Source organism: Poecilia formosa, unplaced genomic scaffold (assembly GCF_000485575.1).
Source record: "Poecilia formosa unplaced genomic scaffold, Poecilia_formosa-5.1.2 Scaffold141, whole genome shotgun sequence".
Taxonomy (NCBI): Eukaryota; Metazoa; Chordata; class Actinopteri; order Cyprinodontiformes; family Poeciliidae; genus Poecilia; species Poecilia formosa.
Window position 1 is genome coordinate 1,563,462 of NW_006800080.1, and position 16,756 is coordinate 1,580,217.

At 36.5% G+C, this 16,756-nt stretch overlaps 2 protein-coding genes across 2 annotated transcripts in view; both read left to right on the top strand.

Annotated features, from left to right (window-relative positions):
* The window catches only part of LOC103145395 (von Willebrand factor A domain-containing protein 5A-like), an 18,579-nt gene extending 5,142 nt beyond the window's left edge, over positions 1–13,437 (top strand). The window contains exons 11-23 of the mRNA XM_016676732.1: positions 1,404–1,448; positions 1,605–1,643; positions 2,176–2,217; positions 2,522–2,566; positions 2,671–2,715; positions 3,266–3,307; positions 3,611–3,798; positions 8,425–8,481; positions 9,282–9,323; positions 10,080–10,202; positions 11,457–11,611; positions 11,950–12,073; positions 12,153–13,437. Of these exons, the coding sequence (XP_016532218.1) occupies positions 1,404–1,448; positions 1,605–1,643; positions 2,176–2,217; positions 2,522–2,566; positions 2,671–2,715; positions 3,266–3,307; positions 3,611–3,723 (371 nt within the window). The 3' untranslated portion in view covers positions 3,724–3,798; positions 8,425–8,481; positions 9,282–9,323; ... (2 more) ...; positions 11,950–12,073; positions 12,153–13,437. The remainder of the gene's footprint in view (positions 1–1,403; positions 1,449–1,604; positions 1,644–2,175; positions 2,218–2,521; positions 2,567–2,670; positions 2,716–3,265; positions 3,308–3,610; positions 3,799–8,424; positions 8,482–9,281; positions 9,324–10,079; positions 10,203–11,456; positions 11,612–11,949; positions 12,074–12,152) is intronic.
* LOC103145396 (von Willebrand factor A domain-containing protein 5A-like) overlaps positions 3,877–16,756 on the top strand; it is a 36,526-nt gene continuing 23,646 nt past the window's right edge. The window contains exons 1-11 of the mRNA XM_016676733.1: positions 3,877–4,056; positions 4,147–4,261; positions 4,359–4,522; positions 4,778–4,866; positions 5,045–5,189; positions 5,953–6,032; positions 6,116–6,230; positions 6,323–6,481; positions 6,581–6,684; positions 7,235–7,461; positions 7,738–7,788. Of these exons, the coding sequence (XP_016532219.1) occupies positions 3,877–4,056; positions 4,147–4,261; positions 4,359–4,522; positions 4,778–4,866; positions 5,045–5,189; positions 5,953–6,032; positions 6,116–6,230; positions 6,323–6,481; positions 6,581–6,684; positions 7,235–7,461; positions 7,738–7,788 (1,429 nt within the window). The remainder of the gene's footprint in view (positions 4,057–4,146; positions 4,262–4,358; positions 4,523–4,777; positions 4,867–5,044; positions 5,190–5,952; positions 6,033–6,115; positions 6,231–6,322; positions 6,482–6,580; positions 6,685–7,234; positions 7,462–7,737; positions 7,789–16,756) is intronic.

Sequence of the window (16,756 nt, forward strand, 5' to 3'; positions counted from 1 at the left end):
CGTGCAGAATCCCTCTCCTGCTGCAGACGGCTCCTTTCGGCCTCCAACTGCTGGACTCGAGCCCGGAGTTCTTGAAGTTCCTCAGCCATCGCACCAGGAACGCTGATCCTCGTTCACAGGCGGAAATATCCAGCCAGGTCCCACGGTGTGCCTACTGTTGCACTATTATGCTCCCACACTCTAAGCGCTCCAAACAATGAATAAATACAGCAATAATGCTCTCTACTAAAGCACCACTACCACAGAACCAACACTATCGGTATCAGAAATGAATGTAAAAATATGTATACTATCTGTTCCAACAGCCAGGTCCTGCCAACAACGCCAGAAAATTGTAACACGGGGGAAAGCACCCGGATTGTGACTGAGGACGTGGCCCTAAAGCCAACTGGTAGACTACTGAAATATCAAGTGGTCTAGAGTTTCCCAATTAATTATACCCAGGTAGGTCTGGCTGAGAATGAGGAAACAGAAATAGTATACAAAATATGTTTTATTTATACATTCTTTTACAATATTAAAAATAGACTTTATTATTCTAATTTAAAACGCAATAGGCTCAAAAACCCAGGACAAGACTAGAAGCAATTGGAACCAAACGAATGCAAACCAGATTAGTAGAAACACAAAATAACACAAAATAATGTTAGGAAAAAAAAACAAATCCCGCATTGCCCCAACCCCGTCCTAAGGCTGTGCCCAACACGCTAATAAAAATAAGGAGCTATGCTGTTCTGGTTCTGCACGGTTTGTGGTTCTGAATGGTTTGTGGGAGCATAATAGGCAACAGCAGCAGTCTGCAATACCAAAAGAAAACAATGACACATCTGCTGACAATAATAGACAGGTAGAGTAATGACATGAAAAATCCATTTATCCTACCAGTATTAAGTGTCCACGATCCGAACACTCACAGCAACCCGATGAGCACGGCGCCAGCGCTCATCTGACCTGAGAGCCAACTCAACTAACGGACCAAACAAACACACACAGATTGGCGTGCACACCCGGTGCCTATATACGCTTAATGAGCCCGACAAGGCTGTGAACGGAAGTGACGGTGGGGAACGGGGCCTAGATGTGTTCAAAGGCCCAAACCACGGTGGGAATTTACAACCACTAGATGTAAACTACATCTTCCAATAAAACCACCCGGTTACAAAACTAAGACACAAAAAGAGTGAAAATTAATGACAAATTGGGAAATAGGGTTCTACCAGGGCTTATTATACAGTATGTCGTGGTACCTTTAAGTTATTGTACTATTGAATTATCTTAGTGTGTTTTGTTTTTTCTTCTTGAAAATAGTGAGAGATTGAGAAATCTCTACTTGATACAAATTTATTATTCTTATTTTTTGCATGATCTATTGCTTTTAAAAGTATTTTATTTGTCAATCTCAGGCTCTGATTATCGACCATTAAACTCACGTCGTGTTCCAGGACCCGGTGAGTCTTTTTTTTTTTTTTTTGTCCTTCATTTTATATATAATTGATATTATTCATATGAAGCACCCCCTGGTAACTAACATACTGGCATAGGTATTGTAAATAATATTTGATTGAGCGATAATTAATTTTTTTAATTATTTTATTATGCCACAGAATATGAATCGCTGAACACCACTTATACTGGAATGCAAAGTAAGAACTACCCAAGTCTGTGGATATATATTTGATTAATTACAAAAAATGCTCATTGTACTGTGGTGGTACCACTAGATTTAAAGGTTTTCTTTTTCCCTTTACTAACTTGGACACAATAGAAATTGAAAAGTTTTGAGAATTTATTTGAATAGATATAGTAGACTATTATTACCAAATGTTAACGTTATTACCAAATGCTAATAATGTGCATTGCTTCCAGAAAGCAATGTACATTATTAAAGAAAATTGCAATACATAAGCTATGACTCAAATGAAAGTAGAGTATTTCTCTAAAAATCATGTGGTAAGTAAAGCGCTTAAATTAATGTCTTAAATATTATTTAAAGTATACTAGATTTCATGGTGCTGCTAAGTTAGTTTACTATTTTACTTTGAACGATTTGAATGTAACATTTTCTTTACTTCTTGGAAACAGTAAAACAAAATATTGAATATTCTTTAAATGATACCGATTCTTAATTTTTTGCATGATCTGTTAACTTTAAATTGTTTTATTTATTAAATTCAGGAGATACTTATCAACCATTAAAATCACTTCCTGTAAGACAAGGTAAGTTAATGGATTAATAGAATGGAAACCAATCAATGTCAAGTTTTACGCATAGGTTTAAAGACTTTTTAGCAATAATATCCTATCTATTTTCTTACATTTTAAGAATTTCAATTGTAAATTGTGTTAGGCAAGTTAATGACTAGGAGTTGTTTTTTTGTGTGGAAATAGTGTACAATTTGTATTTTTATTATTACTCTGCACTATTACTCAAAAGCATCACCTGGTAACTGAAATAAAAATGGGTATTGAATGTAATATTTTAATGGTTGCTAATTTCGAGTCTTTGCTCTTGTTTTGCCAGCCATAGACTATGGATCAGTCCTCTTCCGGTCGAAATCAAAACACAGTAAGAACAAAACAAAATGCAGTGAGGACCTCTTAATCATAAAACTTGTTTGTTTGAGTTGGTTCCATGCCTGACATGAGAAACTAATGCCTTTTCTATTTTAGATTCACAGGAGTCTGATTCATATAGTGGCCTTTTGAGACGTAGCGGTAAGAGCAGAAAAAAAAACTCACTTTGAAGAGAATGTACATTTTTCTTTAATTATGTGTACTCCATGCGTTTTTAAAGACTTACAGGAAATTACAAAGCATTAACTTTTTGCAACAATGCATAGGACAAGACCAATTTGTCTCAGCAGCAAAACTTAAAGAAAAGACTACTGGAAGCCTCTACTATAGCGTCTATTCTATGCGTCTTATAATGCGGTGCGCCTTATATATGAAAAACGTTTTAAAATAGGCCATTCATTGAAGGTGACCTTATAATCTGATGCGCCTTATAGTGCGGAAAATACGGTACTCTAAAAATCATGTGGTAAGTAAAGCGCTTAAATTAATGTCTTAAATATTATTTAAAGTATACTAGATTTCATGGTGCTGCTAAGTTAGTTTACTATTTTACTTTGAACGATTTGAATGTAACATTTTCTTTACTTCTTGGAAACAGTAAAACAAAATATTGAATATTCTTTAAATGATACCGATTCTTAATTTTTTGCATGATCTGTTAACTTTAAATTGTTTTATTTATTAAACTCAGGAGATACTTTTCAGCCATTAAAATCACGTCCTGTAAGACAAGGTAAGTTAATGGATTAATAGAATGGAAACCAATCAATGTCAAGTTTTACGCATAGGTTTAAAGACTTTTTAGCAATAATATCCTATCTATTTTCTTACATTTTAAGAATTTCAATTGTAAATTGTGTTAGGCAAGTTAATGACTAGGAGTTGTTTTTTGTGTGAAAATAGTGTAGTTTTCATTTTTATTATTACTCTGCACTATTACTCAAAAGCATCACCTGGTAACTGAAATAAAAATGGGTATTGAATGTAATATTTTAATGGTTGCTAATTTCGAGTCTTTGCTCTTGTTTTGGCAAAGACTATGGATCAGTCCTCTTCCGGTCGAAATCAAAACACAGTAAGAACAAAACAAAATGCAGTGAGGACCTCTTAATCATAAAACTTGTTTGTTTGAGTTGGTTCCATGCCTGACATGAGAAACTAATGCCTTTTCTATTTTAGATTCACAGGAGTCTGATTCATATAGTGGCCTTTTGAGACGTAGCGGTAAGAGCAGAAAAAAACTCACTTTGAAGAGAATGTACATTTTTCTTTAATTATGTGTACTNCTCCCATTTTTCTCTCATGTTGTTTCCAGGTAGTGAAGGTCCCAGTGTCCAGGTGACCTCAGTTCCAGCCTCTCTGGTGCCTTACAGTCTGTCCTTTTCTGCCCAGGTCTCCTCTCCTCGTCCAATCTCTAAAATAGAGTCCAGTTGTTCTCTGGAGCCTCTTCAGTACCTCAATGCTGATCAAACTCAGGCCACGGTGGGTAGAGAGCTAATGTTACAGCTGGATGTAGTTATTACATACAAGATAAATCACTTCAGTTTTCTTGTTTCTTGTTTTCAACTGTAGGTTAAATTGGGTGCAGGACACAAGTTTGACAGAGACGTTGAGCTACTGATTTATTACAAAGACGCCCACCAGCCCTCTGCTGTGGTGGAGGCAGGACAGGCCTCTGCCAAACCTGGTGAGAACAGATTAGTTTAGGCGTTACTGAATATTAAATGCTAGAATGTCAGAAAATTTGTTGGTTTTCTTTTCTCATACCTACTCCTGTGTTCCAGGCTCTCTGATGGGTGATCCAGCGGTGATGATTAGCCTGTACCCTGAGTTCCCCCAATCAGTGATATCATCCCGTGGAGAGATTGTGTTCTTAATGGATCGATCAGGAAGTATGGATTGTCCTATGAACAGAAGCACACCAGGAACTCGCATTAGCAGCGCACGGGTATTTATCCATGTTTTGAGACAATGTTTGATATTATTATGTGGGGAAGGTGGTAGGAGTTCATCCTATAAGAGACAGATTTCCGCTACTTTAACATTGTCAAAGTCTAATTTGATGGGATTTGAATGGTCTGGATAAGACATTAATTGTTTAAGAATTTTTACAAGATTTTTATGTAATAAAAAGAAATCTGAACTTTATGTGAAACCACTTTCATCTCTCAAATAATCTTGTTTACTTCCTGTCTTTCTTTAGGACACTCTGCTGCTCCTGTTGAAGAGTTTACCAATGGGCTGCTACTTCAATATTTACAGTTTTGGATCCACCTTTGAGCACGTCTTCCTGTGAGTGACATCTGACCCCTAAACAGAATTCCATTAGATTTTTTTACTACCTATGTCCACAGCAGATTTCATGTAAAACTGGTGATTTGGGTATCATTTCAAGAAACAGTTACATGTTTTGTGGCTTTTGATATTTATTGAAATTGTTTTCATTAACATGTTCCCTATATTTTTACAGTACGAGTGTGGAGTACAGTGAGAAGACCATGGAGGAGGCTCTTAAGAAGGTTAACAGGATGGCGGCTACTCTTGGAGGAACAGACATTCTTCAGCCTCTCAAACACATTTACAGCCAAGCCTGCATTCCCAAACATCCTCGGCAGGTCAGATTTACACACTGATATTGGAGGTTTATCTAGAACAGTGGTTCTTAACCGTTTTTGAGGTACCGAACCCCCCAGTTTCATATGCGCTTTCACCGAACCCTTCTGTAGTGGGTTATGATCTCTACCCACCCCACCACCCCGACACACAAAAATAATTTGAGGTAGGCCTATTCTGATTTAGTAATTATATTAGTTGTGTTACCACCCCCACGCCGGTAGAGGCAGTAGCAACCCCAAAAACATGCGACTAAGGAACAGATTTAGAAGTACACCGAAAGCTAAGCTGGTAAAAACGTTCAAATCCATGCTGAGAGTGGAACTCCTTCAATCAGTGCTCCTCCGCAGCTCTGATTGGCTAAGCAATGTAACGTGATCCTCTGCAGCAAGTGGAGGCGGCAAAGCGGGACGGCATCACAACTTTACACAAGTCTTTACGCGGCAGAGGCTCCACCGAACCCCTGAGACCGACTCATCGAACCCCTGGTTCGATCGAATCCAGGTTAAGAACCACTGATCTAGAAGAGCCACTAGTCAGAGTTATTATTTCAAATTTTATGAAAATACTGCAGTTTTCCACCACAATAACTCTTTGTGCTCCACCTTGTCATGGAATTAATTGGTTTTCTTTAAAGCTCATAATTGTCACTTTAGTAATTTCTGTTACTAAAGTATCAAAGATAGACTCCTCTCAAACAGATGATCCTGAAGACTTTCAGCTCCTGTTTGGTTCTGACGTTTTTGGTGTTTTCTCCTCCCTCAGTTGTTTGTCTTCACTGACGGAGAGGTGGGAAACACCAAAGAAGTTACTGATCTTGTTAAGAAGAATGCAGGCTCCCACAGGTGAAACCATAAACACACAGATTCCAAGTCTGGTTCACGTTCTGATGCTATTGTGAATTTGAAATCAAACTCTTGTATCGTAGGTGTTTCTCTTTTGGGATTGGAGAAGGAGCCAGCTCTGCTCTCATCAACGGGATAGCCAAAGAGGGCGGAGGTCACGCTCAGTTCATCACAGGGGCTGACAGGATGCAACCAAAGGTAAAAAGAAAAAATGAGTTGGTGAAAAAAAAATCATCAGAATGTGATTATAGTAAAAGTAAATCATTTCACAACTATTGTGTGAATCACAGGTGATGCAGTCACTCAGGTTTGCACTGCAGCCCATTGTGGAGGACATTTCTGTCTCCTGGGATTTACCAAAGGGAGTGTCGGCCACCGTTCTCTCTCCACCCATTACAGCAATATTCGAGGGTGAGAGGTCACTGATTTATGCTCAGCTTACAGGACAGGTAGGGTCACCTCTGTTTCCTTCCTGCTTAACCATCTTGATTGCTTATATTTAAAACATTTCAAAGGTATTTTTCCCTCCAAATAAAATTATGTCTCAGAGTTCAGGGGAAGCAGATTGCAGTGTGACAGTGAAGTACAGCCTGGACGGTCATCCCTCTCGGAGCCAGCTGCACTTCAATCTCAAACCTGCAGAGGACTCTGGGTAAAGCTGCTTAGATTGTTGGTTTAAATCAATAACCATATTGCAATTGCCACATGATTGTCACAAAAACCAGGTAGTGTTTTAATGTTTCCATCTTGCTCACAAACAATGTCATTTAAAGTATTTTGTCCTTTGTAACAGGAAATTAAAATCTTATTTCCATTTCCCTTTCGGTTATTTTGTAGGGGGGATGAATGTCCTGATTCCTCATGTAATCATCTAGCTTTTGGGACATTTAAAGTCTCTTTAATGAAAGAAAATTAGCAAAAGTGGTGTGTGGAGCCAAGAATGACCACTAATATGTTCAAAACTCAAATTCTTGTAGATCAATATCTACTACTCTGGAGTTCCCCAAGCAGAGCAAAGAGTGCAAGCTTCTGGCCAAGCACTGTGGTGTTTTTCTTCATCTCATCAAGAATGAGAAAGCAATCTTGAGACAAATTCAACAACAAACTAAAACAAATAGGGAAAAGTCACTGAGAGTGGGCTTGATGTTTATGTTGAGAGAAATTCAGCTCCATCTTTAGATGTTTCTCCTTCCTGTCTCCAGATTAACAGTCCACAGGCTGGCTGCTCGCACTATGATTCGTTCTCTGGAGTCGGAAAAGAGGACACAAAGAGGACAACAAGATGAAGAAATGAAGAAGAAGGTGGTGGAGCTCAGCGTCCAATCAGGAGTGAGCAGTTCCTTCACTGCCTTCATCGCTGTCAAGGACAACGGCGAGTCGGTTCAAGGACCTCTGGTGCGCAGAAATGTCCCAACACCTATCCTTAGATGTGAGTGACTTATTTTTTTCTCCTTTTTTATTTCAACCATTTAGCAAATTAAGACTAAGAAAATCTAGTATTATCCTATCCAAATCTAATTAGTGAACAGAAATTAGGAAAATGTTTGGCCTTAGAGATTAGACTATATTCTGACATAATTTGAATCAAACCTAAAGATGTTTAAGTAGGTATTCAGTGATGTATTCCCCAAAGTAAAATAGAACTGTCTGAAAATAGTTATTTTTATCAAATATCACAATAATACTACTTTTTCTTTTTATATAGGTTCAGGTCTAGACATGTGGACTCCAAATCTATGGGTTTCAAACTATAGGGGTAAGTAAAACTTTAATGAGGAACTGCTCCATCAACAAGTAATCACTGCAAATTGAAAAATACCATCACTATATACTTGGGTACGTTTTCCATCAATATTGGTGTCCCAGTAATCTTGATTGGCATTTAGCACAAATATGAGTCACAGATTTCCTGCACAGCCACAGCATTCACAGTGTACTTTAATCATATCGTTCAAATCAGTAGCATGTATTGCACTTTCTACTTGCACAATACATTACAGGTGCTGGTCATAAAATTAGAATATTGTGATAAAGTTCATTATTTTCCATAATGTCATGATAAAAATNCACTTTGAAGAGAATGTACATTTTTCTTTAATTATGTGTACTTCATGCGTATTTACAGATTTACAAGAAATTACAAAGCATTAACTTTTTGCAACGATGCATAGGACAAGATTAATTTGCCTCAGCAGCAAAACTTAAAGAAAAAACTACTGGAAAACGTAAATGTGAAAATCCTCCACTCGCATCCACTAAAAATGATGTCTATCTGTCCGTCTGTTGTTCATTTGTTTATGTTTTTATTTGGGTTAGTTGGCTGCATGACTTATTTACCAAACCGGAGGGACAAATAATAATAATTCTAATAATTCTTTCACATCCATTTTAGATTTACGCTGCAGGTCAGTTGCTTTAGGTGATTGGGATGGCTCCTCAGGACATTACGGTAAGAAAATTTTAGAAAACTCTAAACTATTTTTCTAACTTATTCCATGTGAAAATACATGAGAGAGTTTTTGTATTAAATCAAATGTACCACAACCACTTGCACCACTGTTTTTAGTACTTTTAACAATATGTAAAAGGGACTAGTGTCTTCTCACTTTGCATTTCAGAATATATAGCGGCTAAAACAGAGTGGGATCTTTGTTCTTCTCTGTACAATCTCTGTAGATGATCCACAATCTCTTCTCTTGAGCTCGCCCTATAGGTTGCCTTTAGGATTTACATCCTGAGATGGCCCAGGATTTTTGACTTTGACTGTTTGGTGAACAAATTCTGTGTTGATTTAAATATATGTTTTGTTTTTTTATCAACATTCTTCATTTATAACCTCTTCTAGTTTGCAGGAACAGGGAGAGACTTTGATTTAAAATGTCCTGCTGTTTCAAATAGTTCATGGCACCTCGCCAGATAATTTCTTGTGGGACAATAACAAAGTCTACTACACAACCAATCAGCATATAGATAGTTTTACCTTGAGGTTGTCAGGGAGGCTTGAAGACAGCAACATGTCACGCTTAGCTTCAGTCATATGGGAGAAGATTTGTACATTTGTTTTTACTTTTCTTACCATTTTCCTCACTTTGTGTGGTTGTGTTGTCTCAAGCTGTTTGTCACTGTTCTAGTTTTTTCAAATTTTTTAATTTATTGCTGTGACTCCAGGAAAATTAGGAAGGCATTGTTTTTTTCTTTTTGTTTTTTTTTCCCTTCAATTTATTCAACAACTTTTCATTTTTATTGTAGAAGAGACTGGAGAAGGCTCAGCAGAGAGCGTCCCACTCAGATGTAAGTAATCTCTGGCTATGAGTTTGCTTTAGTTTTACACCGTTTGCTTTTGCAAATACAGCAACAAGGCAAATGCAATGTAAAATTGTAAACGTATAATAGTTTGTGTACTGATGTTATATCCATTCATAAAGTGTACATGCTTGTTTACAGAATCTATATACTTGGGTCAACTCAGAATAAATATTAAAGTCAGTCCTAAAATGCAAAAGGAAAACAACATATTTATTTTTTGACTGTTTTTGAAATATTTTAAAGTTTGGGATTTTCTCAATGTATCAAGGTTTAAAACAGTGTTTTATGAGTTGTTGTTCTATTTAACTTCACCAGTGAGCTATTAAAGCTACACATGACAATACAGTTGTAGGCTTTTATTATGAAAACCAAATGCATAGCTCAAGTGCATCAACAGCACAATAATCTTCAATCACTAAATGCTATATCCCCATCCTGATGTAAAAAAAAAAAAAAAAAAAAAAAAACTTTTCTTGTGTTATTATGAAGTATCCTGAACCATCCACCATGCCTATTTGGCGTCTTGTGTTAATTTACATTTCAGAGGTCGATTATGAAATGAACAACTCATCAGCAAATCTGCTGCATATTAAATCTTTTTAAATTTCACATCTTAAAAAGTAATTCAGTCAAAAAAAATTGTATCATTTGTGCTTGTTGTTTTGGAAGTAAACTTTTATTGTAAGTCAAACTGTTTATTATTAATTTGCAACAAAACTTGCATTTACTTTTCTTTGTCAGCAACTTCCAGCCACAAGAAGTCTGGCACAAATGTATTTTCTCAAATGAAGAAAAGGTTCAGTGTCTTCATGAAACCTCATGAGAAGTCTTCAGAAACTGATGCTCCAAAACGTTCAGTTAGTGGTAAGTGTTGATGTTACGACCCAGCTCAGCCAGGGGGAAAGAGAAGTAACATTAAAGAAACCTGGATGTTAAAGATTTAACAGTTAAAGGTTTATTGCTCGGTTTTGACAAAAATAAAAAGGTAAAAATTAACAATAATCAAAGTGTAGGGACTTACAACAAAAATGTACCAAATAAAACAAAATCCACAAAACAATCAGAGTTGTAAACCAAAGATCTTAACGAAACAAAAATGGACTTTCAGTACAGGTTAAACAAAAACAAACTACAAATCTCTAGTCGAGATACAAAGATCCCCCACAGGGACAAAGTGAGTTACACGAGCTATCAAAGCTAACAAAAGTTATTAGAGCTAACAAAGCAAGTTTACAGCCATGTCACCCAAACACCCAACAAAGTAGCAAGCTGTCTGAACAAAGAAACAGTCTGGGGTTTTAAAAGGGAGTCCTCTTCAGGGATTGGTGGAGCTGGCAATTGGTGAGCCAATCGCTGTAGGCCTCAGGGAGTACATGGCTGCATCCACTTCCAAATGGAGTCAACTTGATTAGAAGCTGCAGATATACAGAAAAGAAAGAAAAGAAAACAGACACGGCCACTGGCCGTAACAGTTGACATCAAAAGAGGTCCAGAGCTCATTTATAATAAATAGAAAAAAAATTCTATTTCTTTTGTTTCTGGAAGATTTTGTATTTTGTATTTTTATACACAGATTTTATTTAGAAATGTTTGTAATGTTCCAGTCTTGGTTTGTAAAGATTTATTAAACATTTGAGCAATGCAATACATGGTTAAGTTTTATCGTCACAGTGTAGTCATGAAACCACATGAAACATGAGTTGCGTTGCAATCTTTGGTGGTTTTATGCTTAAACCAGACCCCGTTTTAAAACCATTTGCCAGGTCCAGTATGAAAATAGATAAGAATGCAGAGAAATTGCCTTAGATTTTTTTATGGATTAGCTTTTCTTCTTAGTAATTCTAAAACAGTAGTCTTTTTCAGACTGTTCTACCTAAATTTCCCGTTCCTTAGGGATCATTTTTAATAATATCCTTCAACACTGAATTGGGAAACAAAATTGAGAAACCAACAAGCAAAAAAAATATATTTTAAGAGAAGAAAATTTCAGGAAGTGACTGAATGATTTTTGAGCCTCCAAAAATTGATAGAGATTTCAATGAGCTGATTTTGAAATTAAGCCAACACATTTTAACATGCATCAAAAGGATCAGAAACAGCTGTTACATGTTTTTTCAGACTCAAAGCGTGTTGAAAAGAAGAATACCCGTAAAGACCCTCTGCTGCAGCTGGTGTCCCTGCAGAAAGCTACTGGCTGCTGGATGCTTGATGAAGATCTGGCTGCTGTGCTGGGAAAGACCAAAGAGGAGGTGGAAAAGGCAAAGCCTGGAGAGGTAGATTTTGTCAAATGAATGTAAAAAATATGATACAGACTCATTTAAAAACATATTCAATTCATCAACTAAAGTTGCAATAAAATTAAATAAGGCCCCAGGAAATTTTATTTTGGGATTAACTGGAACTACAGACATAAAAGAGGCAGTCACTGCTGGTAATTTCCAGGTAACTTCCAGTAAACTGCAAAATGGCCTGTACTTGTACAGCAAAGTGTCATTCACCCATTCATGGGCACATTCACATGTGTGAACAACAAACAATGTCTTGTTTTACACAGTGATACTCTTTGATTTGTGGCTCAGTTTTTATGAGTTTTGTTTTGTATTATAATTAGGTGAAACAGGAAGTATGGACAACGATTCTGGCTCTGATCTGGCTTCATAGCTTCAAGACTGATAAAAAAGCAGAGTGGGAGCTTCTGTCTATGAAGGCTGCATCATGGCTCAATGATCAGAACGGTATTCAGAGTGCTGTTTTGGTATTTATTTATTGTAAATTTATGCAGTTTCTCAAGTTCATTTATCTGATTTCTTTCAGCTTCACGTGTGCCAGAGTGTGTTGCAGCTGGAAATACACTGCTGGACAGCAGTGTGCGAAAAGAGGATCTGGGAATCTAAGAGTTTCCATGTTTCCCGGTTTTCAATATCAGAACGAGGAACATTTCTTTTCTACCTGATCTTGTTTTTACTGATATGAATGAATCAGATTTTGAGTGAATGCTTCCTTAAACATGGTATTTTAAGATGATATTTTACACGAAAATGTTCCATTTAAAATAAATTTGGAAAACTAAGTCCCAGCTTTCCTTGACTTTTCTGCTGTATATTAGTAAAACAGTTATTTTTTCAAACTATGTTCAGGTAACATTTTCTAAACAAATTGTCAGTTACTATTTGTTGTTTTTTCTCTATGTAACCTTCGACCCAACATGAATAAGTACCCAGCTCTGCTTAGTGGTATTTATATGTATATTTGTATGTGTGGTTCTGGTCACGATAATAGCAGTCAAACATAACTAATCAGATCCAACACACCTTTGACAAAAATTCTATTTCTATAAGACAAATAATTAACTTCTAGTACACTATTAGAAGCTTAATAGTGTACTAGAAACCCAACACACCCATAAGTCATTCCAGGTATCCTGCTGAGTCAATGAGGTTACTGATACTGTGAACAAGCATGAGATAAATATATTTAAAGGTGGAGGCTGCAAATTATCTCCTTGCTGATTGTACTACTGCATCTAAAAACACGGAATATTTCTTTACAGATGTATCAGAAGTGAAGTATTTTAAGTTTTAATTTGTTGCATTTTTATGATTATGGTTTAGAGTTAAAGAAATCCCCAAATTAATGTCTCAGAAAATTAGAATATCACATTAGACCTTTAGACTAATCCAAAACAAATGTCTTAAGCACAAATATCAGGTTTCTCAATACCATTTCAGTGACTCAGTACTGCAGGGCCTCCTCTTGCATGAATTACTTCTTTAGTGCTCCTTGGCATAGAGGTGTTTAATCAGCTGACATGTCACAACACAAATGAGCAGAACTTCTCAGAAATATGGTTATGCAATTAACCATTTGCGCAGTGATTCCCATGAAAGCTTGACTCAACCAGTTTTCATATTATACAGAGTCTGTACAAAAAATAAACTCATCTTTGAACACTCAAAATAGCTAGCGTTTCTTTTTTCCTCAATTTCGGCATTGAGATTACTATACAAAACATATATTTTCCTAACGCTTTGATTTATAATGGAATGTCCAGTATTTCCACTGAAATTACTTGAATTAAAGTAAAACTTTTTATTTCTTATCCCTCTGTTTGTCTGATTTACTTTTGATATCTTGGTTCCTAACTTTCTTCTGGCTTTGGTAACTCTTGTGACTTTGCTTCCCATAAACTCTTACATCTTCCAACAACAAAGGGAAAACAGACTTCTAAAGGTTTTTGAAATGGGGTTGCATGAAGATCTTGGTTTTCAATACCCCGCTAGGAATATGAAATGACAAACAGTTTGGAGAAACAAACGACTTTCCAACAGGAGCTAACTCCCTCAGTCTGTTTTTTATTATGCATGTGTAATAATTACATTAAAAAAGAAGTAAAAACAATACATTTTAAAGCTGATAACTTAAAAAACATGATGCCTCATCCTATAACTAAGGAGCAATAGAGAAGTGTGAATGTGTTTATGCTTCTTAGTTTTAGTTTTATAATCTTTACCTTTTAGTAAACATTAAGAAATGGGAAGTTATTCATGTGAATGCCTGTTGTCATAAATTCAGCCACCTTCCCAGCAATTGTTCTGTGATTGCAACAGCTTTTGTAACAAACTCTGTGTGTCAGAGCGCTTTGAAGCAGGAAGCACACTGTTGGGTTGCAGAGTGCAGAGAAACACTGTGGCTCTGAGGTTTTCTTTAGTGGCTTCATGTTTGTGAGTAATATACAGTAATAGATTGATCTCACCCAGCAGACTTTAATTTGCACGTCTGATTGCCTAAATTATGCACAACAAAGTCACTGAATATTTTCTCCATTTCATAGCTTCAACAATGCTACATTCAAAGTCACTACGCTCTCCTGTCTTTCCTATTCTCAGTGAAGTGATGTTTAATTAATTGTGCATTCATTGCAGGTGGACTAAAATTAACGACAGAACCTGACTTTTCTTTTGTTAAGAAAAGTCAGTTTTATATTTCTAGTATTCACCTTGAAATATAGACATTTCAAGGTGAATTTAGACACAGAGCCTCAGCAGTCATTTTTGACCAAAGACATAATTTGCATGTGATTACATGCATCGCAGGGATTATATTGTATTGGTTGTTTTGTGGGCTAAAAAAGTTTTCCAAGCTCCTAGCGAAGCTGACAAAAAGTTTACTAACGATAGGCCACATAAATTCTGCAGCTCCCTTGAAAATTGGGGGGGAAAGTGCATATCTGATATTTAAAGGTTTGTCGTGAAACACGTATCTGACAGGAAGAGTGCAGGCCTAGATGAAACAGTTTATGAAAAAGGAAACTGACATGAACTCGCTTTGATCATTGGTTTAAACACAGGTCAAACCTCAAGCTCCACCCATCTGCTATAAGTTAATAAAGAAAAAAGAGAGGGTATTCTCTTATTCTGTTTGGTAACTCGTACTTTCAGGTAGGAATAGTTTCTGTGTATGTCTCCTTTTTTTCTCTTATTTGACAATTAGGGTATCTGGTTCAAGATGCAACAGTAGAGGCTGTTGTCATGTAATGCAAAATAGATTTGATTCTGTAGCATATGCTTGAGATACAAAGGTGAAAAAAGATCATTGTTTGTTTCTCTTAGTGGGAAGTTGTGGTTCTTGACATTGTAACAGGGTAGATTTAATTTCTGTTCTCTCACTGCACTCACGTCTCACAAGTTTTCATCCTCATCAGAACTAAATTCATAAAAGAAAGTATTTACTATGATGCGTGTCTAATCATATGCAGTTTTTTCCTACTTATTTTCCAGTAGTGAGATTTATTCCTGCAGCAAAACATCATCAAGCTTCTTGTGGCACAGGTGTCATGATGGATCGCTGTAGTCTGATAGGAGAACTGAGAGAACCGTGTAAGAACAACACATGAAACAATTTTCAAACGTAGAGTGTCTGATTTAAGACACACAAAGATTTAAGCTCAAAGAAAGACAACCATGTCAAGCAATGTGCAAAAGGATTTTCATAAATTTAACATTTTATCAAATGCCTTGTCTGATGTCAGCTCCTAGATCACATAATTCGGTTCAGAGTGTCTTCGGTCGATTCTTCAGACTGATCAGAAAACGTATTGGTCACCAGTCTCAGATGCCAGTCACCAGAACCAGCATCCTGGAGGGTAAGTAATCATATTTGTGTCATATTCATTTTCAGTAAATAATATAACAATATATATTCCTAAAAGTAATTAGGACATTTTTTTTATACATTGTAATGAAGAAAAATGTGTTTGTGGTGTTATTTAGCCATTTTTTAAATATATGTAACCCCTGAGATACTTTAGCATATTAGGGTTAGATGTTTGACCAATATGCATCATTATAAATTGTGTTTCAAACTGGAAGACATGCTAATAATTACACATAACCAGATATTAAGAAAAGCAATATAACTTTATTTTGCTTTTGGAAATATTTTCAAGCAGGTGTAGCATAGGACATTATTTTAGCTCTTTAGCTTAATTCAAATTTTGGGTTTTGTTAATTTCTGTGTTCTTTAGATCCTTTTCCTTGATTAGATCAGCCGTGTTTTTGATTTTCTTTGGTGCAGTCCTTTCTTTGTGATTTGATCTTATATGTTTATTTCTTGTCTAGTTATTTGTTGTTACTCTAGGTTAATTGGTTTTTAGTTATTCTTTAGTGTTAGATTTATTTTCTAGTCCCCTGTGTGATCTCTCTCAGCCCCTATACCAAGAGAGATCCTACAAGCTCTCTTTCCTCAGCCTGCCACTGGTCTCTCCCTTCATCTTTTGTTCAAATTCAGTCTCCCTGTACCGAAGCACTTCTGTGCAAAGCAATTTGTTGGATGGTTAAAGTATGTGTTACCCTGCAACCTTGGATGGCTGAGGGTAATGTATTAGATCTTCCCTCAACGTGTGATGCTGTGGAATGGGAATGACGAGACACACGTTGAGCTTCCTTCTCATTCAACTGGAAGATTTATTCTTCTTGTGTGTTATAAACACACTTCATATACAACATGCTTCAGTAGAGAACTATTAACTTCATTACATCAGAAATGACTAATATAACTTTAAACCAAGCAATCACTTTCAATATAAACTGAAAAAAAGGCGCAATGCCTCTTCAACACTGTGCCTCGGCACTCAGCCTCACACAAAGATATGATTTATCAGGTTTTTCAACAAACCCACAAAAAACAACATCACATCTATAAAATAGAGAAACCAGAACAATGTCCCTTGAGTGAGAACTCTCCCAAAAAGTGCCAAACACAAGCTCAAATGAACTCTGCTGTCCGTCAGCTAGCTCCTCAGCTAGCTCACACACACACGCACAGGCGCGATAGCACTAGCTCCAACCAGCCCCCAGAACAAGTCCCGCCCTCGTACACAACAATTACAAGACGAACCCAAGCTGACCCAAGGACCTCCT